The sequence below is a fragment of the Dryobates pubescens genome, chromosome 31, assembly GCF_014839835.1.
Source record: "Dryobates pubescens isolate bDryPub1 chromosome 31, bDryPub1.pri, whole genome shotgun sequence".
NCBI classification, from domain to species: domain Eukaryota; kingdom Metazoa; phylum Chordata; class Aves; order Piciformes; family Picidae; genus Dryobates; species Dryobates pubescens.
Genome location: NC_071642.1, coordinates 1590173 through 1612787, shown reverse-complemented (window position 1 = coordinate 1612787; position 22615 = coordinate 1590173). Strand labels below are relative to the sequence as shown.

The 22615-nt window shown below is 53.9% G+C and overlaps 1 protein-coding gene across 1 annotated transcript; it reads left to right on the top strand.

Annotated features, from left to right (window-relative positions):
• The first annotated feature begins 150 nt into the window (after nt 1–150).
• On the top strand, nt 151–22377 carry PIAS4 (protein inhibitor of activated STAT 4). Its single transcript, XM_054175321.1, has 11 exons — nt 151–210; nt 4468–4903; nt 11196–11280; nt 13446–13487; nt 14019–14109; nt 14565–14693; nt 14918–15023; nt 16891–16964; nt 17090–17250; nt 20704–20834; nt 21614–22377. The coding sequence occupies exons 1-11, from the start codon at nt 184–186 to the stop codon at nt 21817–21819; spliced, it is 1488 nt and encodes a 495-aa protein (XP_054031296.1). The 5' UTR covers nt 151–183; the 3' UTR covers nt 21820–22377.
• Nucleotides 22378–22615: the final 238 nt, after the last annotated feature.

Here is a 22615-nt window from a genome sequence, read left to right as displayed (position 1 = left end):
GCGGGGGGGCGGGGCCGGGCGGGGCTGGTTTCACTGCGCCTGCGCGGCCTGGCCGCGGCTCGAGGGGGGAAGAGCGTGCGCGCGGATTGGGCGGTGCGCGCCTCTGGCGGCCCCTCCCCCGCCGGAGCGGGGCGTCACGTGACTCGGCGGCGGCTCCCGGCGCGGTGGACGCTGGAGGCCAAGATGGCGGCGGAGCTGGTGGAGGCGAAAGTGAGTGAGCCGAGCCCCCGCCCCACCGGCGGGGCCCGCGCCGCGCCGGGCAGCGCCGGGCAGGGCGGCCCGCGGCGCGGGGGCCGCGAGCGGCACGGCCCTGGCCCCGGCGGTGAGAGCTGAGGGGGCGGCGCCCCGGGACCGCCCCCCTTCTCCCCCCCCCCCCCCATTTTACCTCAGGGGCTGCCCCGCCCCGGCCTCCGGGCCCGGTCGCAGCCCCCGCCGGACTCCGCGCCTGGACCGGCCCCGCTCGCAGCTCCAGGGAGCCGCACGCCCCTGGGCCTGCCGGCGGGCCAGGCTCCGGCCTCCCCCGCAGTTAATTCCCGGTGATTAATTAGCGCAGGTGGCTTCTCCCCGCCGCCCGCCGGAGCTCCTTCCCCTGCCCTTCGCGCCCCTCGCCCCTTCCCCGCACAGCCCCGGCCCAGTCGTGCCCGGCTGTCCCTCCGCGGCCTGCCCCGGGCTCCCAGCCCGGTTCGGGGGCGCGGCCGGCGGGGCGCGGAGCGGAGCTGTCCAGCCGGGCCCTGCGGAGGGCTGGGCAGCCGCTGCAGCGCTCTTGCCGGTCTCGTCGTGGCTGGGGGGGTGGCGATGGGGCGAGCGGTGCCCTGTGTGTGGCAGAGCCCCCTGCTCTAGGTGCTGAAGAGGCCTGGAGTAGCCTGTGAGGCTTCTCTGCCGTGGGGCGAGGTGAAATATCTTCCAGCAACAGTGCCTGAAGTTGCTTGGTGCCTCCAATGGGCTTCTGCAGACCACCTGGGGCAAAGGGACCCTGCGCCACTGCAGGCTTCTCCTTTTCCCTTTGGGGTTCGCTGGCACCTCTCTGGGAGCTGAAGCTTCTTCATGTCCCACTCTTGCCCTCACTGGTGGCACTTGAGCTGGCTTCACCTCACAGTTTGATGGGGAAGCTGGCATCAAGGCTGGTACAGAGCAATGCCAACAGAGGGAAAGTCTTTAGGGCCTGCAGGAGCAGGTCAGCAGTGGCCATGTGGCTGGATGGCTGCAAAAATAAGATTTGGAAGAGATTTGGTTTAGGAGGCATTGTCCTGTCCTTGCTGTTGGCTCCCTCTTGGAGTCATGAGCTGAGCCCAGGTCTCAGAGGGAGGTGTGGTTGCCCCCATAGTGGGTGTTTGATGGGCTCTGTGCCTCTCACACAAGGGTTCCTCAGGGGGATGAACAGATCTTAGCATTAATGATCTCAGTACTTAATGTGATCACTCTGCTGCTCACACAGGTCCAAGCCTCAGTGGTGGTTTTCTTTGTCTGGAGCTTACTCTTCTTGCTCAAGTCTGGTCATCCTTTGGGATCTTAAGTCCTTCTAAATGTACTCTGCAGGAGGCTGTCAGCTCCAGCTCCACTTTACACACCCCAAAGCCCCAAGTGCTGGGTGGTGTAGGAGCTGGGAGTGCAGGACCAGCGGTGTGCTGTGCCCTGCTGCTGCACTGGTGCCATGCCTCGCTGCCTTCATGGCTTTCTCTCTGGAATATTGTTTCTCCTCAGAGTGCTCAGGGGGGACAATGCACTCTCCATTTTGTAGCTGAGGAAAACAGAGACTAGGTTCATAGAATGGTCTGGGTTGGAAGGGACCACCAAAGGTCACCCAGTCCAACCCCCCTGCAGTCAGCAGGGACATCCTCAGCTAGATCAGGTTGCCCAGAGTCCTGGTGAGCCTCACCTTGAATATCCTCAGGGATGGGGCCTCAACAACCTCCCTGGGCAACCTGTCCCAGTGTTCCACCACCTTCATGGTGCAGAACTTGCTCCTGACATCCATCTTTCTCCCAGATCATGCAGGTGGCACCTAGTGAACCAACTGCATGCCTCCCTTGCTCTCCAACCCTGGTTTTCCTGGCAGTGAGACATCCTTTCTCTCCTCTAGATTTGCCTGACTTTTTTTTTTCCTTTCCCCTTCTCATCAAAGGTGTTTTGGGACACAGCTGCCAAAAAGAAGCAGCTTTAACTGCAGCCACTGATGTTTGTGTAACATCTTTGGGGGCTTCCTGATGAAATGACAGCTTTCACGAGAAAGGAGAAAATAAAATGACATTTTCTCTGTAGTCTCATTCCCACACGTTGCAGAAGGAGTTCTTGAATGTTGCTGGAGTCAGGAGTGGCTTCATTGCAAATAAAGAGATCCATAGCTGCTTTATTCCAGGAAATTACAAGGCTGCTGTTAGCATCCACAGAAATTTGGCTTTTATGGATTGATTGATTTATTTTAATTGTTATGATTGAATCCCCAGACAAGAGCTGGGGAGAAGAGACCTGCAGGGTCTCTGCTTTGGTTTGGTTTTACTGGAATTTCTTCTTGATCTCCCATTTTCCACAGACCAGCAGGGATGTTGAGTGCATACATGTGGGTACCTGGCAAGTGTTTTGTCAGGGAGGCTTAGATTTTTTAAGGCAGGCATTTGATGGAACAGCTCTGCTCAGAGCACAGGCTGAGGGAGCTGGGGGTGTGCAGCCTGGAGAAGAGAAGGCCCCAGGGGGACCTCAGAGCTGCTTTCCAAGAGCTGAAAGAATCCTACAGGAAGGCTGCTGAGGGACTTTTGCTGAGGGTATCTAGAGACAGGCCAAGGGGGAATGGTTTGAAGCTGAAGGAGAGCAGGGTTGGACTGGAGCTGAGGAAGAAGTTCTTCAGTAGGAGGGTGGTGAGAGCCTGGCCCAGGCTGCCAAGGCAGGCTGTGGTTGCCTCCTCCTGGGGAGTGTTCAAGGCCAGGCTGGATGAAGACTTGAGCAGCTGAGTCTAGCTGAGAGGTGTCCCTGCCCATGGTGGGGAGGCTGCAGTAGATGATCTCTGAGGTCCCTTCCAACCTGAGGCATTGTGTGATAACCTTGTCTGGTGCAGTCATGAGGTGGCTTTGTCGTGAGAGAGAACTGCAACATCAATCTTGCCAGGCTCCAGAGGAGCTTTAGCAGAAATAATTTCCAGTTCTTAGTCTGATGGAAAGTTGCAGCATGGCCTTTGCATCTGCTGACAGCTACAGGCTGCCTGAGTTTCCCCAGCGGCCAGAGGCTCAATCTCTGAAGGCAGAGATGGGTTTTACTGCTTATCAAAGCCCTGAAATCGATGATACCGATGGCAGCTACTGGCTGTGGTCACGGGGGAGTGCTTGGCAAAGCACCCAAAGAGGGTTTGCAGGCATTGTTCTCATGGGAACAACAATTCTCTTTAATTGTCTGCTGATATTTTTCTGTGGTCTAAAATGCATTGTGTTTTTTGAAGGTCTTGCAGGTGTAGAAAGGATTCTGGAGGGGCCTTTGTCTGTAGAGCTAACATAAAGGTGCTCTGAAATACAGCATGGAAGCACTGGTGGTGCCAGTTCACTGAACTATCATCTGCCTTCCAGATCATGTTGATTTAATGGCTTGGGTTGGAAAGGACCTCAGAGATCATCCAGTTCCAACCCTCTGCCATAGGCAGGGACACCTCCCACCAGCCCAGGCTCCTCAAGGCCTCATCCAGCCTGGCCTTGGGGAGGGGACATCCACAACCTCCCTGGGCAGCCTGTGCCAGTGTCTCCCCACCCTCACTGTCAAGAATTTCTTCCTCATCCCCAGTCTCGGTCTCCCCTCTTCTAGCTCAAACCTTTGTCCCTCATCCTGGCACTCCAAGCTTTTGTGCAGTCCCTCCCCAGCTCTCCTGAAACCCCTTCAGGTACTGGAAGGCTGCTCTAAAGTCTCCCTGAAGCCTTCTCTTCTCTGGACTGAACCCCAGCTCCCTCAGCCTGTCCCCATAGGTGAGGTGTTCCAGCTCTCTGATCATCTTTGTGGCCTGCCCTGGACCCTTTCCTCCTCCCTTCACCTCCACCATTTCAGTTGAAGGGTTTTGAGTCATTCTCTTACCCAAAGGTGCCTGGGAAGGTTGGTAGAGAAGCTGCTGTGGTCTTTCGCGTGTGGGCCCTGCCTTTGTGGGCACTCTTGCTTCCAGATGCCCTGTCTGGAGGAGGATTGCCATTTATCTCAACTGACCTTGGGCTGGTTTGGTGACTGCTCTGATCTGGGTGATACCTCAGTCACCGCTCTCCTGTGTTTCCTTTGCTCAAAGAAGTAGCTAAGGTACAGAACAGAATTAACCTTCGAGACCATCGAGTCCAACCTCTGAGGTGCTAACGGGGCGAACACCCGCTGGAAGGTTTGCTGCCTGCCTTAGGAGGGGTTTGTTTCAGTGTTTTGGCTTCCAGTTGTTAGAGCATAGAGCAAACTGCCACTGTGCCTTCTTTTGTTTGTGACTGTGAGAAACATCTTCGGTTTTTTATCCCCCAGAACATGGTGATGAGTTTCCGAGTCTCAGATCTTCAGATGTTGCTGGGTTTTGTTGGCAGGAGTAAAAGCGGACTTAAACATGAACTAGTCACCAGAGCATTGCAGTTGGTGCAGTTTGACTGCAGCCCTGAAGTCTTCAAGAAAATCAAGGAGCTCTATGAGACTCGCTACGCCAAGAAGAGCTCCGAGGCGGCCCAGCCCCAGCCGCAGCCGCACCGCTCGCCCGAGGCCCTCTCCCTGCACTCGTCCTACGACCGCGGCAGCGCCGTTGCTCGGACTTCTATCTCCACCACAAACATTGACTATCCCACGCTCTATGGGAAGTACCTTAACGGACTGGGGAGGTTGCCACCCAAAGTTGCGAAGCCTGAGGTGCGGCTGGTGAAGCTTCCCTTCTACACCACCTTGGATGAGCTGCTGAAGCCCACAGAGTTAGGTGAGTGGCGGCGGCGGCGCGCCCGGCTGGGCTCGAAAGGCTCGGGCTCTGCTGAGGCCAGCAGAGTTGAGTCAGGAAGGTTTGAACCCAGCACAGTTAGGTGGGCTTTAGAGGCTTGGGCTCTGCTGAGGCCAGCACAGACAGGGCAGTTGTGGAGTTCTGAACCCAGCACAGTTAGGTGGGCTTTAGAGACTTGGGCTCTGCTGAGGCCAGCACAGACAGGGCAGTTGTGGAGTTCTGAACCCAGCACTGTTAGGTGGGTTTTAGAGGCCTGGGCTCTGCTGAGGCCAGCAGAGTTGAGTCAGGAAGGTTTGAACCCAGCACAGTTAGGTGGGCTTTAGAGGCTTGGGCTCTGCTGAGGCCAGCACAGACAGGGCAGTTGTGGAGTTCTGAACCCAGCACAGTTAGGTGGGTTTTAGAGGCTTGGGCTCTGCTGAAGCCAGCACAGATAGGGGAGTTATGAAGGTTTGAGCCCAGCACAGTTAGATGGGTTTTAAAGGTTTGAGTTCTGTTGAAGCCAACAAGGTTAGGTGAGTTGTGAAGGTTTGAACCCAGCACAGTTAGGTGGAGCTTAAAGGTTTGGGTTCTTTCAAAGCCAACAGAGTTGTGAAGGGTTGAGATCTGCTCAATCCAGGACAGTTAGGTGGGTTTTAAAGGTTTGGGTTCTGTTGAAGCCAACAGAGTTCAGTTGTGAAGGTTTGAACCCAGCACAGTTAGGTGGAGTTTAAAGGTTTGAGCTCTGTTGAAGCCAGCAGAGATAAGTGAGTTGTGAAGGTTTGGGGTCTGTTGAAGCCACCAGTGTTTGGGTGAGTTTTCACTATGTTGCTGCATTCCTAATGGACTTGTTTTGGGAGACAAAAATGAAGCAAGTGTGAGTGTCAGAAAGGCATCAAGGGATTTGTAAAGTCATAGGACAGAGGACAGACTGCTTAATATAGAGGTGGATGGCCTCCACTCCCTGCTCTTTCTTCTCTACACCCTACGTTTGAGGGGAATATTTATACCTGGGTTTTTTTTCTCTTGCCTCAGAACAGGAATGTGGTCACTTTGAGATGTAATTGGAAAGCCCACCTTCTTTGTCTGCAGTTTCATAGCCTCTGTTCTAACTGGTGCTGTGTTGCACATTGCAGTCTTGCTGTGAATCAGAATCTGTCCTCCAGTGAATCATCATCTGTCTCCCATTGCTGTCATTTGGCAGCATATTGATGAAAATCTCTCAGTGTTGGTGTTAGACCTTTGCTAAGGCAGCACACTGGCAACAAAGAGCAAAGGAGATGGTGAAGGGTCTGGAGAACAGGGCTGGGGAGGAGCAGCTGAGGGAACTGGGGGTGTTTAGTCTGGAGAAAAGGAGGCTGAAGGGAGACCTCATTGCTATCTACAGCTCCCTGAAGGGAGGTTGGAGTTGGTGAGGGTTGGTCTCTTCTCCCTGGTATCAGGTGATAGAACAGGAGGAAATGGCCTAGGCTTGCCCCAGGGGAGGTTCAGGTTGGAGATTAGGGAAAATTTCTTTGCTGCAAGAGTGGTCAGGGAGTGGAACAGGCTGCCCAGGGAGGTGGTGGAGTCCCCAGCCCTGGAGGTGCTCAGGAAACCTGTGGCCATGGCACTTGGGGCCATGGTTTGGTGGCCATGGTGGGGTTGGGTTGCTGCTTGGACCGGAAGACCTCTGAGGTCTTTTCCAACCAAACCAGTAATTGATTCAGTGCTTGAATACCTGACCTAAAGCCTCTGCTGGGTGAAAGAGGATGGTACCCACATCAGGCACCATGCCTGGCTCTTGGTTTTGGTGCTTGGCAGAGTTATTTGTGCCTGATGCTGCAGATTTTGAGGGGCAGCTAGGAGCAGTGGAGGAGTGCTGTCAGAGATGTTAAATACAGTGCCCTGGTAGTGAAGGTGGTGTGTACAGAAGGCAAATACCACACTGTGGTGTGTTGAGCCACAGTGCCTCCTAAAGCCAGGGTGCTTCAAAGTGGTTTCACTACTGGAGGAACCTGAAAGCTGGGGAGCTGCTCTGTCTGTGCTGGGGGGGAGAAAAATGCTTGATGGATGGAAATGCTGAAAAACTGCATGTGGGCTGGAGGAGGCAAATAATAAATGAAGAAATGATTCTGCAGGTACAAAAGGGGGGGGGGGGGAAAGCATTAATTATCTGATTTTTATATCCACTTAATTTTCATGTGGAGGCATTAAATGTGGTACTGCTGTGACAGTTCAAACAGTCCAGGGGTCACTGCCAGGGTGAAGGTAAAATACTTGACCTGCTGTTTGGGAAATGGGTTGGTTCAGCCCGAGATGGAGGAGGGGCATTTGTTAGTCAGAACTGCAAATGTGGTGATAGGAAGGAAAGCAGATCTTCAGGAGGGTGGGGAACATCCAGAGAGGGGAGAAGAGCCTGGAGCTGCTCGCTGTGATTAACAGCTTTTGTTAAAAGTTGACACTAAATCTTCAGCATCAGCTCCCAGCCCAGGCCTCATTAAATTTAGTATCTCACCTCTGTTAGCTGACACCTCCCTCGGGTCAGCTTGTTCCCTACAGCATATTTGACTCATCTTCCCTTTTGATGAGAGTGGTTTCTGCAAAAGGGTGGGGGGGACTGGTGGGGAGTAGCAGGGGGGGAACAGATGTTCAGTCTCCATTGTCCCAGTCAGCTGCTCAGAACCTAATGATGTCTTGAGACACTTGGCTAATTTGCCCAACCTGGTGAGCTGCAGCTACAGATCCTTCTGCTGATGGCAAGAAGGAAGTGCTTGTGTCTCTGGGGTTACTTCAACACCTCAGGCTTCCTGGGGTGCTGGTGGAGTCCCCACCTCTGGAGGGGTTTCAGAGCCTTGTGGATGTGGTGCTGAGGGCCACGGCCTGGGCAGCGCTGGCTCGATGGTCGGACACCACGATCCGAAAGGTCTCTTCCAACCCAAATGGCTCTGTGACATCAGCTGCTCCCCACTGCTACCTGCAACAGCCACATGCTGGAGTAAGTTCAGTGTGAGAAGTGATGATTGCTCAGGGCTCTGCCTAGCGTGGAAGGAGGCTGAAACAAAGCACTCTGAGGGAGATGGAGCAGGTCTGCCATCAGGAAGCCGCACCGCTCGGTGCTTTGTTCCCATTCTGCCTCTGGACCAAACGTAAGCTCCTTGTCAGCCTCAGAAACTCATAATGTGGAAGTACCTGAAGGAGATTTAAGATCTGAGATCCATTTAGACACCAGCTGCTGCCATAGTACCCATTTCCCTAGGCTGCAAAAGAGGCATTTGAAGCTTATGGCCATGGTGGGAGTAGGGGAAGCTTAATTTATGTCTTCTGGACTTCAATTGGAAGCGTCTTGCTTAATGAAAAGGCTCTCCTGCCTCCTTGAGATGATTGCCTGGAGATCAAAGGTGAGGTGGGCGCTGTCTAATTTGGTCTGTAGGCAAGCAGGGTCCCTGAAGAACTATCAAATTACTGTTAGGCTTGCAGACAAAGGTGGCTTCAGCTAAAAGTAGATAAATTGGGTCCGTTGTGAACAAGCTAATAGCTCATATTTGCTAACTGCACACACGCAGTCAATTCAAGTATTGAGTTGAGCATCTGAGTTATCTGCATGAGAACAGCTTCTGCTGCAGCTCTCTGCTTTGGTCTAAGGATGTCAGCATGAAAGAATTCTTCTAATTTAGTGAAATTGCTGCAATTCTCTGGGGTAGATAAGGCTTAAAATGAAGATTGATCAGATAGCTTTTTAGAGGGAAGGAATACTAATGTCCTCCCTGCCTTGTGTTTTAAGTAGCTAACAAGTGGAGTATTTGTGTCAGCATTATTTGTGTCTGAGCACCTTGCTGCTCAGTCTATTTATCCTCTGGCACCTTTTGGGGTGAAGCAGTGCAAGGAGAGTTTTTGATGGTAATAGTCTGCTCCAAGGGATTCTGAATGATGTTTTTTTTCCTGTCCCATGCGTTGGCTGTGACAGCCTGTACTCACTGCTGGTACCAAGGCCTCTGCTCTTCTGCTGGAGGCAAGCCAGAGGAGATCTTGCAGTGCAGCTGTGGGAGTAGAAGGCCATGCAGGCTGGGAGGTCCTGCCAGTGTCTGTGTAAACAGCATTTGTTTGGCCTTTCCCTCAGATAATACCTGCCTTGCTGGGTTGGTGTTGCTGCTCTTGTCTGAAGGCAATAAAACTGCTGCTCCAGCCCCCCTGAAGTCAGGCTTGACTCTTTGCAGAGGGCCACCCTTCTGCTGCCTTCCCCTGCCTGCAGAGCAAACACCACTGCACTGGGCCACAAGGAATCCCAGTAAAAGCACACAGTACTCACTGGCACAGGCCATGGTGTGAGTTAAGCTAAGCCCTTCCTTAAGGGCTTAAGATACCATTGCAGCCACCTTGCCCCCCGCCCCATCTCCCAGACCCACATGAACACAAACACCCTTCAGCCTAGTCAGAGGAGTTCCAGGAGCAAAGGATTAATAAAGCCACCTGGATATTGCATTGTGGCCCAAGCTGGGGTGTTCTGGGGGTGTGAGTTGGGATCCAAACAAGCTCCTCAGCCCTGCAGAAGCTGATGTGCCTTCAGGATCTCCAGCCATGGTGATGCCAACAAGGCCTCTCTTTCCTGTGCTATTTAATACAGAAACAAGTTGCCCAGGAAGGTCATGGATGCTCCCTCCCTGGAGATGTTCAAAGCCAGGCTGGATGAGGCCTTGAGCAGATTGGGCTACTGGAAGGTGTCTCTGCCTATGACAGAGAGTTTGGAGCTAGATGATTTCCAAGGTCCCTTCCAATCCAACCCATTCTATGCATCCCTCCAGCAAGTTTGGCCAATAAATGTAGCAGTGAGGGATGTTATGGTTAAAAGAGAACCAAACAAACCTAAACCTAACAGCCCTTGCTGCAGAGAAACCCTGAAATCCCCAGATCAGAATGTATGGTGAGGTCTGTCCTGCCAGCTCAGGAGCTGCAGAGATGAAGCTGGCATCTCCAAACAGGAATCCATTGCAATTATGTTGGGCTGGAGACTTAAATGAGATTTGCCAAGTCCTCTTGGGCTTTGGAAGTTCTCTGTCTTGACTCATTCTGAGGAGTGCTGATCAAGCTCAGTCTTCAAAATTGATTCCCTGCTATTGTCAACTGTTAAAATAAATTGATGCCAGCAGCCCTTCTACAAGTCAAGGAGCTGAGCTGTGTGTGGAGGCCTCTGCCCTGGAAAGAGGATGAAACTCCACTGTCTTAAATACTTAGCTTTAAAAACCTGTGCATTTCTGGCTGGCTGCTCAGCAAAGAAGGGAAGAGCAGGTTGGGCCCAGGTCCTGTTGGAGTGCTCTGTGGGACAGCTGAGGAGAGCTTTAGGTTGGTTATCAGATGAAAGCTCTTCACTGAAAAGGTTCTCAAAGCCTGGCAGAGGCTTCCCAAGGGAGATTGTTGCATCAGCATCCCTGGAGGTGTTTCAAAGCTGCAGAGCTGTGGTGCTGAGGGTCATGGCTTAGCCCCAGCCTTGGCAGAGTTGGAGAATGGTTGGAGTGGAGGAGCTGAAAGGCCTTCTCCAACCAAAATGATTCTGTGATTCCTGCCTGGAGAGTAGTCTTCAGCAACGAGACACAAAGGAAACTGGGAGCTGCTGCTGCTCATTTCCCTCATGCACAGAGAGTTAACTAAGTAGCTGCAGGCACCTATTTCACTGAGGGTGGTGAGACCCTGGCCCAGGCTGCCCAGAAAGGTGGGAGCTGCCCCATCCCTGGAATCAGTGCTCTGGGCAACCTTCTCTAGTTGCAGTGAAGTGTTTCTGGAAGTGGGCTGCAGCAGCAGCCTCAAGGTCATGTGTGTGAGTTGTGGTTTCTCTCTTCCAGAGGGTTTTTGTGAGGTCTTTTTTTATTGTCTGAGCTGATCTCCTTGTTGTTGTTTCCTTTCTTTTCCAGAACAGTCTGCTCACTCTGGGGGTGTCATGTTTTCATGTCATGCCTAGGTCACTCCTTATGCTTCTTTTGAGTTCTAATCTCCACACTGTGATGCCTCTTACGGTTTGTTGTTCTGTGAACACAGGATTGTTGGCTCAGGATTATTTGAGGGGAGGGGGGGGAAAGGCAAAACCAAAGCAAACCTAAATCCAGCCTGTGCTGTTAACTGTGCTGACAAGCAGAAGAAACAAGCAAGAAATAAGCAGAGCTGTAATCAACAGCAGATTTACCTGAGGGTTGGAGTTCTTGGGAGAAAACGGGCCGTGGAAGTGAACACAGCTCAGGACATGAGAAATCACCTTGCCTTTGCAGTGTACAAAGAGCCAGATATGATCAGTTTGATGGACAGTATCTCTTGGTTTTTTTTTCCTCCTCAGTTCCACAGAATAATGAGAAGCTCCAGGAGAGTCCCTGCATTTTTGCATTAACACCAAGACAAGTGGAGCTGATCAGAAACTCCAGGTACTTCTTGTTGTGTGGAAGCTGTTCCAGAAATCCCAGCTGTGCAATTCCTCTGTGTTCTCTCTCTGCAAGGAAGCAGTTTGTGTGAGGACAGAAGGAGGCAGGTGGCTCTGGGGGGAGATGGGAGGTGCAATTTCACCCATCCAAGTCCCCAAGTTTCACTTCTGTTCCTCTAACCTTGCTTCTGAATGGTACATTTGGGCAGGAAGAGGGCTGTGACACTGAGGCCCTAAATTCTCTGTTGAGCTTGGGTTGTGAATATTTGCAGCTATTCCTTTGCACCCAGAGTTCAAGAGCTGTGTGTTTGAGGCTGTTTGCATCTGAAAGCCAGCTTCCTTCTTAAGCAGGACCCCAGAAAGCATCCTGCACTGAGTGGGATTTACCCTGACCTCTGTCATGGTTCAGCTCTTGATTCAGACAATGAAAGGCCAAGAGCTGTCAGTGCAGGCAGGAAGGCTTCCTCCTCTGCTGACCCTTGGTGCTTGCTGCAGGGAAGGGACAGAAGAGGCTGCTCCAAATCTAAGCCTAAAACCTGTCATTATTTCTCCTTATAGTAAAATCATTCTGTTGTGGGAGAGTCAGAGAAAGATGTTTCCTGAGTGTCCAGTGCTTGATTGCTGTTTTGATCTCAGTAGGTCAACAGTGCAGGGAAAGCTGTTTGAAGACTTAACAGAAAGGAAAATGAGAAACCACAGAGGGCTTCAGGGGTGATAAAAGCCTCCACGTGCTCTGGCTGCTTCCTCATGCTCTCTCCTCCATATATTCAGATTTGTGAGAGAACTTCCACTGTCAGAAACACAAATATTTCATAGCAGGGCTTTCAGTGAGAGTCTCCAGTCCACCACTCAGTGCAGGTCCATCTCCTTTTGCTGCTTGTGGGTGGTATCCAGACGTGTCCCCCCACCAAACCACTTCAGTTTTGAGGCCCTCTCTGCAAGAAGGACGTTGAGGTACTGGAGTGTGTCCAGGGAAGGCTCTGGAGAACAGATCTGGTGAGGAGTAGCTGAGGGGGACCGAGGTGGTGCAGCCTGGAGAAAAGCAGGCTGAGGGGAGACCTCATTGCTCTCTACACATCCCTGACAGGAAGTTGGAGTAAGGTGTGGGTTGCTCTCTTCGCCCTAGTAACGAGCGATGGGAAGAGAAGAAACAGCCTCAGGTTGCCCCAGGGGAGGTTTGGGTTGGACATTAGAAGAAACTTCTTCACTGAAAGGGTTCTCAAAGCCTGGCACAGGCTGCCCAGGCAGGTGGCTGAATCCCCATCTGTGGAGGTGTTTCAGAGCTGCTGAGGTGTGGTGCTGAGGGCCAGGGTTTAGCCCCAGCCTTGGCAGACTTAGAGAATGATTGGGCTGGAGGATCTTAAAGCTCTTTTCCAACCAAAATGATTCTGTGATTCTGCTTAAAACCACCACACCAGTTCCTGTCTGCCACCTGAGCTGGCAGCCCTCCCCCTTCCACCCCCAAAATCAGAACATTTCTACTAACAGTGGTCTGGGAAGCACTGGGAGGCAAATGAAGATCAATGTGGGGATCTGGTTTAATGCCCTGTGCAGAAATCGCAGTCTGGGTTGTGCCTGGCTATAAAGCCTCCTGCTCCACATCCTGGGATATTTTCCTTCCTGACAGGAGCTGAAATCCTGTTAGGAGCAGCAGCAGCACAACTGAAGGCAGAAATATTAAAGAGCTGTTCTGCTGGTGCCATAACATTTGGCTGTTTGGTTTGCACGAGCAGCTTTGGTGAATAATTGAACAAAGAGAAGTCTCGAAGGGATGCTGGCAGGTGGAAGTGACCTTAAAACCCACTTTTGTGTAAATCAGCAAAAGGATGCCAGGCAAATTGATACCTGTCAGCAACACCTTGCAGTGTGGAAAGGCCAGAGGAGGGCTGTAGGTTAAAAAATGTCATGACAGCAGCACTGCTATTTGCAGGGAGGGGGCTGGAGAGTTTGAGTGGAATTTGCAATCACTTAGAAGTCTCTGTAGAAGGAAAAAGGACTAAAACTCTTGAGTCTGGGGGGGGTGGGGGTGGTGTTGGTTGTTCTGAGTTCAGGTTTGGGTTTTTTGGGTTGTGTGTTGTGTTACATTGTTCCAGAATCACTTTTATTACATCATTAATCTGAAGAGGGTTTTTTTTTTTCCCCTCCCCTGCTGCTGCTTTAATGTCCCAGGGAGTTGCAACCCGGCGTGAAGTCTGTTCAGGTTGTGCTAAGGTATGTCTGAGCACGGGGCTGATGTGTCAGCAGGTTAGGGAGGGGAGGGAATAAGCTGCCTGAAATAAAAGCCCACCCCAAACAAACGACTTTCAGCATGTTCTTCACAGCTGCAAAGGAAATTCACAGTAAGTTGTTTGTTCACAAACCTAACACAAACAGCAGGCAGGCTGCAGAGGCTCCTTCTCCAGAGACTTTCAAACCCCACCTGGATGTGTTCCTGTGCAGCCTGCCCTAGGTGATCCTGGCAGGGGGATTTGGACTTGGATGATCTCTGGAGGTCCCTTCCAACCCCTAACAATCTTTGCTTCTGCGAGTTAGTGCTGCAGCAGCAGCCAGCAGCAGTTCGGCTCCTGCTGCCCAGCCCTCAGCCTGCCTCTAGTGTGAGGAGAGCTCTGTGGAGCTGGCTTTGCTGCGGCCAGAGGAGGGAGCATGGGTTGGTGTGGTGATGGCTGGCTGCTGGTGGTGTGCAGAGAGCTTCCAGGATGCAAGCAGCGTGGGGATGTTGAGAGATGTGTTGTTTGTTCACAGAATCTGTTACACAGACACTAGCTCTCCTCAGGAGGATCAGTACCCTCCCAACATCGCCGTGAAGGTGAACCACAGTTACTGCTCGGTGCCGGTAAGTCAGCTCAGCCCGGGGGGGATGTGGCCTCTTGGCTAGTGTAGAAGGAAATCAGTTTCCTCATGAATGCAGACAAGAAGCCAGAGCAGGAAAGTGCACTGCTTAGTTTGAAGTTAAATTTCTAATGGCCATGAGGGGGTGCGAGGCACTGGGACAGGCTGCCCAGAGAAGTTGGATGGGGGCTTGAGCAACCTGGGCTAGTGGGAGGTATCCCTGCCTATGGCAGAGGGGTTGGAACTAGATGATCTTGAAGGTTCCTTCCAACCCAAACCCTTCTGTGATTAGCTGTGTCATTACCAGACTGCTCTTGATGCTTTTTGCTCTGTGCTTGCTGTGACTGTTGAGCTCCCTTGAATCCCCCTCCTTGGAAACTGAGGGCAGGTAGAATTTAGTGATGTCCCCACATCCAGACTCCTGCAGTCATCTGAGAGAATTCCATCTTTCTGCCTTAGGGCTACTACCCATCAAACAAACCTGGAGTGGAACCCAAAAGGCCCTGTCGACCCATCAACCTCACCCACCTCATGTACCTGTCTGCAGCGACCAACCGCATCACCGTCACCTGGGGCAACTACGGCAAGGTACCTGCCCCGGGGGTCACACAGCACTGCCTGGCAGCAGCCTTGCTCAGCCCTCCCCTGCCTCCTCTCACCCCTTCCCTTCTCTTCCCCTGCCTCCTCTCACCCCTTCCCTTCTCTTCCCCTGCCTCCTCTCACCCCTTCCCTTCTCTTCCCCTGCCTCCTCTCACCCCTTCCCTTCTCTTCCCCTGCCTCCTCTCACCCCTTCCCTGCCTTTCTCTCCCCAGAGCTACTCCGTGGGGCTGTACTTGGTGCGGCAGATGACCTCAGCAGAGCTGCTGCAGAGGTTGAAAACCATTGGGATCAAACATCCAGAGCTCTGCAAAGCACTTGGTGAGTTGCTGGGGGAGCTGGGCCGTGTGCCTGTCAGACTGCAGCATCCCTCCCAGCCAGGCTGCCAGCCACGGGCTCGGGAGCAGCTGCCAAGCCTTGTGCCATCTCTTCCCTCCAGCTGTACAAAAGCACTTTTTATCTGAGCAGCCTGTGTCAGTCGTGTGAAAGTGCCCCAGACCCCTGGCTCTCTGGGCTCTGCAGCAGCTCTGAGTCACCTCAGAGCTGAGAACTTGTCCCCAGGTGGTACTGTGGTGAGTGCCACTGAGGGCCAGTGTCCTCCTGACTTCAGGGCTTCATGCCTTCACCTGAGCCATTAGGAGCTGACCAACATTACCTCAGCACCTCAGCCTTCACCTGCACTATTGCCAAAGGATATTTCTGGAGCAAGACATCCTGGTGGAAATGTCCTGCTGCCCCAGCCCCCTGAGAGTCCCAGGGGCCGGCAGCTGGGGTTCCACCACCAGCACTTTGATCCCAGAGCTTCAGTGAAGAGATGACCCCAAGAGAAGCTTGTCCTAGACTGCTCAGGTAAATCATGGTGTGAGGCAAATGCACAAAGCTACTGAAAATGAGGGGACTTCACCTTTCCATGGTGGAATCTGACCTGCAGCTCATGAGGGTCTGGAGGATTTCCAATTATTTGTTACTGGAGAGAGCTTTCTTACCTTCCCGGGCAGCCTATTCCAGACTCTCACCACCCTCGTACTGAAGAACTTCTTGGATCATCTTTGTGGCCCCCTCTGGACTCTCTCCAACAGCTCTGTGTCCCTCTTATGCAGGGGACCCCATCCTTTCAGGCTGCAGCAGCAGGGGCAGGATTCTCTTACCACCTTTCCTCATGTCTGACTCTTTGCACACACCTGCTGGGTCGCTGCTTGTGGCTGCTTTTGCATGGCTGCATGCTCTCTGAGCTGCCTGCCCTGCCACCTCTGGCTCTGGCTCCTGTGGAGGTCTGCTGGAATCAAGTTGCTGGTCAGCATGTTACAGAAGAGTTACAGCCCAGTGAGACTAAGAGGAGGCTGCTTTGTTTGACAGGGGCACGATGAGATGTGGTTTCCTGTCAGTTTGGCTGTACCCTGTGTTTGCTCACTGCCTGGGGGACTATCTCTGAATGCCATGGGGCAGGGGGTGGCATTTAACCCTGTCTTGTTGCTGCTCAGCTCAGGAGGGAATGAACCCCTTGTGTTCATCCTAATGACCAGATGAGCCCAAAGTGACTTTGTTCCAGGAGTCTTGCCATGTGCCAGAGCTCTGTCTGCCCACTCCCTCCCTCCTTGTGGGGAGTCTGGGCATGGAGATGTCTCCACACCTTTCAAAGGGAGACCAAAGTGAGCTCCCAGTTAGGAAGAAGCTGGTCAGCAGTGTGCCTCCCCCCATGTGCCCCCAGCCTGTAGTTTGTAAATAAGAGGTGGAAGGGTGGCAGAGCACTGCCAGAGTAGCTGCAGCTGGTTGCCCTCATCCCAACACCTAAGTGCATCCCAGCTCCTTCATTTTGCCCTGCCTGGTGAGAGGCAGAATGTGCTGGGAGACTGGATCCTTGGGAAGGGGGATCTGTAGGGAATTCTGCAGTGAATACCCAGCTGCCCTGCAGCCTGTGCCCTGCAGCCTGTGCCCTGCAGCCTGTGCCTTGCAGCCCAGGCCCTGCCTCCTCACACAAGGCTTTTGGTGGCCGAGCAGCATCTCTGCTGAGCTCTGCAGGTTGCAACAAGCCTGGTCCCGTACAGCACCTTTCTGCCCCTGTCCCTGGCTGGCTGAGGTGGTCATCTGTGGGCACAATGACTCTTGGGCAGCCAAAGCTTGGCCTGAGCTGTTGGCCAGGGCTGAGGGCTGCAGCTGTTCAGCGTGGTGCTCTCTGCTCTTCCTGCAGTCAAAGAGAAGCTGCGCCTGGATCCCGACAGCGAGATCGCCACCACGGGGGTCCGAGTCTCTCTCATCTGCCCAGTAAGTCCTTGCAGAGGATTTCAGCCCTCTGCTGCCAGAGCAGCTTTGCCAGGTTCTGCCTTGGCTTAGCTGGTGGTAGCTCAGCAGGGCTTGTGTTGCTGATGCCCTGCTCTTTGGTCCCACAGCTGGTGAAGATGAGGCTGTCGGTCCCCTGTCGAGCAGAGACCTGTGCGCACCTGCAGTGCTTCGATGCTGTCTTCTACCTGCAGATGAATGAGAAGAAGCCCACATGGATGTGTCCTGTGTGTGACAAACCTGCACCCTATGACCAGCTCATCATTGATGGGTCAGTACATGCCCTGCTCTGGCCTCAGCCCCTTTCCTTTCCATGCTGGCTCTAGCATCTTGGTTCTTGGTCTGTGCAGCTGACTGAAGTTCACCTCAAAACCAGAGCAGGAAGCTGCTTCTGCTGGCACAGCAGAGGTCTTGGTGTGTTAGAGCAGCACCTACTTGTCTGCCCTCCTTAATTTTGGCACCAAAGCACTTTGAGAGTCAAGCATTTACTGCCTCACTCTCTTCATCAGCCTGATGAACAGCCACCTTGGTTGACCCCAGCATGAGGCTGGAGGGAATAAGCCACTTGACAGGCACTCAGTAAGGTGATTTTTGCTGCTTTCTTGTCCATGTGAGGTGCTCCTCAGCTCACAGGCAGCTGTTGGCAGGCTCCAAGTGGGACTGGGAGGTGTCTGCCAGCACCTGACATGGCACTTCAGGACATGGTCTAGTGGTCGTGGAGGTGTGGGGTAGAAGGTTGGACTTGATGATCTTAGAGGGTTTTTCAGACCTTAATGATTCTATGATCTACCTCCCAAGACAGAGGTGCCCATGCAGAGGTACAGATCGTGGCTTTTGTACCCTCTGGTGGCTCCTGGAGTGCAGTTTCTGTGGGCACTCTGAGTATCTTGGTGTCAGGGATGAGATGGAAGCCTCAGTGAGGACTGCTTCTGTTTCACATGCCTAGAGGGGAGAAGAGCAGCAGGTTCAGATCCATCAGAGGGGCAGAATCATAGCATGGTAAGGGTTGGAAGGGACCTCAGAAGATCATGGAGTCCAACCCTGCTGCCAGAGCAGCATCACCTAGGGAAGGCCACACAGGAACAGGTCCAGATGGGTCTCGAAAGTCTGTGGAGGAGGAGGCTCCACAACCTCTGCTTTGGATAAGTTTTGTGGCTCCACCCAGGCTCCCTAGGCCTCCTCTGGCAACACCCAGGGGTGTCTGATCCCTGCTGGCCAGCTGAGCCAGTGCAGCAGGACTTTGGGGTGCTCAGGGGGCCCTGGGGGCTCCCTGCTGGGGGTCACCAGCACCCTTGGCATGGGAGGGGACAGGAGTGCCCTTGTCAGTCAGACTGGGTGTACTGGGAGGGAACCAGCTTAGGGTACAGCAGTTCTGGAGTGAAGGGTTTGTGAAGGGCAGCCCATGGAGTTTTGCCCCAGTTGCACCAAGTATCCTCCTTGTGGCTGTTCCCAGGGAGGCAGCCCTTGTGCCTCAGCACAGGAGATGTTCTCTTCCCACTGTCCACTTTGACAGTGCCATGGTTGGAGGGAATTAAAGCAAAGTAAATTCCAAAGAGCATCTGGAAAAGGGTGAGGCAAGAGGTGTGTAGCCCAGGCCTCTGCCAAGAGTTCTCTGGCTGTGGACTGGAAAAAAGTTGCTTCAGACTCAGCAGTCAACTTGCCAGCTGCATTTCAGTCCCTGTGGGAATGGTGTTCCCCATAGCTCTGGACTGCAGTTGCTTTGCTCTGTCTTGCCACCAAAGGGGAGTGCAGAGGGCTCACCATAAGCCCAGAGGAGAGCTGTGGTGCTACAGCTCAGCAGCACAAGAACACTTTGGAGGTGGTGCTCATGTGGCTGAGTCAGGCTTGGTACTGGAAAGTGCAGCTGTGTGCCCATAGGGTTCCTCTCAAAGCCAGAGATCTCCCTCTCCTCCTCACACACCTGAATACAAACCACAGAATGAGGCAGGCTGGCAGCAAGGGCCACCTGAGGCGAGCCAGAGAGCTTTTCAGCTCCACAAGTATGGCTTCCAGAAGCCATCTCTGGAGAAGAGCACAATAAATTGCCTGGGTTTTGTCTAAGAGTAAGGGGAAGCAGTGTGAACAGTTTGCTGCTGGGAGCAGCTCTGTTGCCTCCAAGCACAGGGAGCCTGTTAGATGGGCTGGGACTGCTGCCACCCAAGCAACCCTGAGGCCTGGTGGAGCAAGCTGCATGGTTCCTGGCTTCTGGAAAACAATCTCCACCCTCATGGCTCTGATGGAGGCTCCCTCAAAAGCAGGATGAGTTTAGGGGAATTGCTGAGGTGCATCCAGCCCCCTTGGCACACGAGGCAGTGAAGGCAGCAGTCAGGTCTCCACCTGGGGTTGGATTCCCAGGGCCAGGCTGATGCTGAGTGTTGGTAGGTGCTGGTTTGAGGCAGGAGTTGTGGCTTTCTAGCCAGCCTGCAGCAGCCCCAGCCTAGATAACCTGTTTGCTTTGTCCTCTGGCCAGCACCAACAGGAAAAGCAGGTTCGTTGGAGGTCTCAACAAGGCTGAAGGGGAAAGTGTGAGGGGCTGGACTGTAGAACCTCTGCAGGACAGCAGTGCATGTGACCTGGAGGAGGAGGAGGAGAACATCACTGGTGAAGGCTCAGGTTTCTTTGTCCCTGCTGTGCAGTGCTCAGGGCTGGGTTTCTGTGCCAGTTCTGTTGGATGAAGGTCTTCAGACCTCCCCAAGAGTGAGCTGGAGGGAACCTGGCAGTCACCACTGGATGTTGTTAGTCAAAACCAGGGCGTAGGCTCCCGAGGAGCAGCTTGGTTGGTGGAGTCAAAGGATCCTCTGGGCCTTGTCAGCTTGTTGGGAATTGCAGCCTTGGTGGTTGCTCCAAGGCCTGGATGCCAGGAGCTCCTCCTGCAGCTGGGAGAGAGCAGGAACCTGCTCCCACTGCTGTGCCACAAAGCTTTTTGTGCTGTTAGTTCTGAAGGCAAATGCTCAAATCCCAAAGTCAACAAGGCCTTGCAGAACAGCAGTTCCAGGGACACCTCCTGCCAGCCCAGGTTGCTCAAGGTCCCATCCAGCCTGGCTTTGAACACTTCCAGGCTTGGAGCCTCCACAGCTTCTCTGGGCCACCTGTTCCAGTGCCTCAGCACCCTCATGGGGAAGAATGTCTTCCTAATGTCTCATCTAAATCTCTCTCCAGAGAAGACTCCACAACCTCTCTGGGCAGCCTCCCAGCACTGCTGTGGCCTCCTCTGGCCCCACTCCAACAGGTCCCTGTCTGTGCTGTGCTGAGGACTCCAGAGTTGCCCCAGCACTGCAGGGAGAGTCTCAGCAGAGTGCAGCAGAGGGGCAGGATTGTCCCCACTGCTGGGGATCAGCCCAGGGCAGGGCTGGCAGCGCTTTGTCCGTTGCTGCTGCCTTGGTGCCAGCATACCTGCAGCAGTCCTGGCATGGATCTCAGTCAGGTGTCTGTCTGGAAGCAGCACCACAGACCTGGGAAACTGGGTGAAGAGGCAGAACTGTCTTCTAATTGCATGTAATTAAAACATTAGGTGATGGTTTAGGTTGTCAGAGGGGACAGGGATGGTTGGCACTGCCAGAACCCGCCCGTGGCTACGAGGGATGGCTGTTGGTAGCCAGCTAATGCCACATTTCTAACTCCAGTTAGGGCTGCTCGAGGTGAAGAGCCAGGCTGATGGCCCTCACTAAGAGCACTGTGCTGACAGCCCCAAGCTCAGCTAGGTGCCATCTTTTCTCCCCTGCAGGCTCCTGTCAAAGATCCTGACAGAATGTGAAGACGCCGATGAAATCGAGTACCTGGTGGATGGCTCCTGGTGTCCCATCAGAGCTGAGAAGGAGCGGAGCTGCAGCCCTCAGTGCCCCATATTAGTTCTAGGTGAGCATCTCTGGGGTGCCAGCACCTCTGGGGACTCAGCTGGCCCTGGCCTGGAGAGCACAGAGCTGCCTCATGTCCAGCTGCTCACCACCAGCACCCCTAAGCTTCAGTCCTTTCAGCTGAAGCAGCGCAGGTCCCACACAGCCAGTAGAGAGCAGGAGTGTTGGAGCATCCCTCAGCTGAGCAGCAAAGGTCTTAGAACCATAGAATTGTTAGGGTTGGAAGGGACCCCAAGGCTCAGCCGGTTCCAACCCCCCTGCCATGGGCAGGGACACCTCACACCACAGCAGGTTGCTCACAGCCACCTCCAGCCTGGCTGCAAACACCTCCAGGGATGAGGCTTCCACCTCCCTGGGCAGCCTGTGCCAGGCTCTCACCACCCTCATGGGGAAGAGCTTCCTCCTCACATCCAATCTCAATCTCCCCACTTGTAGTTTTGCTCCATCCCCTCAGTCCTATCCTCCCTGACACCCTCAAAAGTCCCTCCCCAGCTTTCTTGGAGCCCCCTGCAGATCCTGGAAGGCCACAATGAGGTCTCCTGGGAGCCTTCTCCTCTCCAGCCTGCACAACCCCAACCCCCTCAGTCTGTCCCCACAGCAGAGCAGCTCCAGCCCTCTGCTCCTCCTCGTGGCCCTTCTCTGGACACCTTCCAGCGCCTCCAGATCCCTCCTGTGCTGGGGGCTCCAGATCTGGACGCGGTGCTGCAGGGGTGGTCTGAGCAGAGTGGAGCAGGGGGGGAAGAGTTCCTCACTGCTGCTCTCTGCCCCCACCTGCGGCAGGTTCCTCGGAGGTGAACGGGCTGCTGCCCACCGCCAACGGCACCGGCGAGAACGGCAAGGCCGCCGCCGACGTCGTGGACCTAACACTGGACAGCTCCTCGTCGGAGGAGGAGGAGGAGGAAGACGAGGAGGAGGATGATGACGATGAGGGACCCCAACCAAAACGACGCTGCTCTTACGAGAAGGGTTTAGTTTCTGCCTGCTGACTGCGGAAGCAGCTCTGGATCTCAGAATGGACAGACTTGAATACTCTGGTGCTTATCAAACTGGAGGAGGGGAGAAACAGTCCTCTCCCACCTCATCTCCCTTCCCTCCCTCATCTCCTTTGACTTTCCTGTTCCAAACTAATGGTTAAAACGAGAGAGGAAAGATCAGAAACCAACCAACCAACCACACACAACAAACAACCAACAATAAACCCCCAGAAACCAACCCCAACCACAGAGAGAAAGGAAAGCAAGCAAACAAACCATTGAGCTGCTTCTCGGTTGGAAAACGACCCCAACTCAGAGCCTGAGCCTGAACTGGAGCCTGAAGGAAGGAAGGAAGGAAGGAGGAAGTGTCTGGAGGCAGGCAGCCGGAACGCAGAGCTCTGCCCCTCAGCCAGGCCGCTGGGGCTCGGCGGAGCTGATCCAGGGGGACACCACCCAGCCAGCCACCCTCCCACCCTCCTCCCGGCGTCTCCAAAGCTGTGTTGCATTTTTAATTGTCTTGTTAAATAACCATTCCTTAATTAAGAGCAAGCTTGTTGCTGGACGTGTGAGTCCGGGGGTGGGGACGAGGGGCGGGGGGGGGGGGGAGGGGGGCGGGAAGGGACTGGGGGGGGTGGGAAAGCAAGGCAGGAAAAATGGGGTGGGGGTGGGGGGATGAGGGAGGCTTGTATAACCCAGGGAGGATAGAGAGAGGCAGAGAGACAGCGAGGGGGTGCTGAGGGGGTGGGGATGGGGGGCACGGGGCGGGGGCTGTACGATTGGCATCGCACTGGGCTAGATAGGAGCTGCC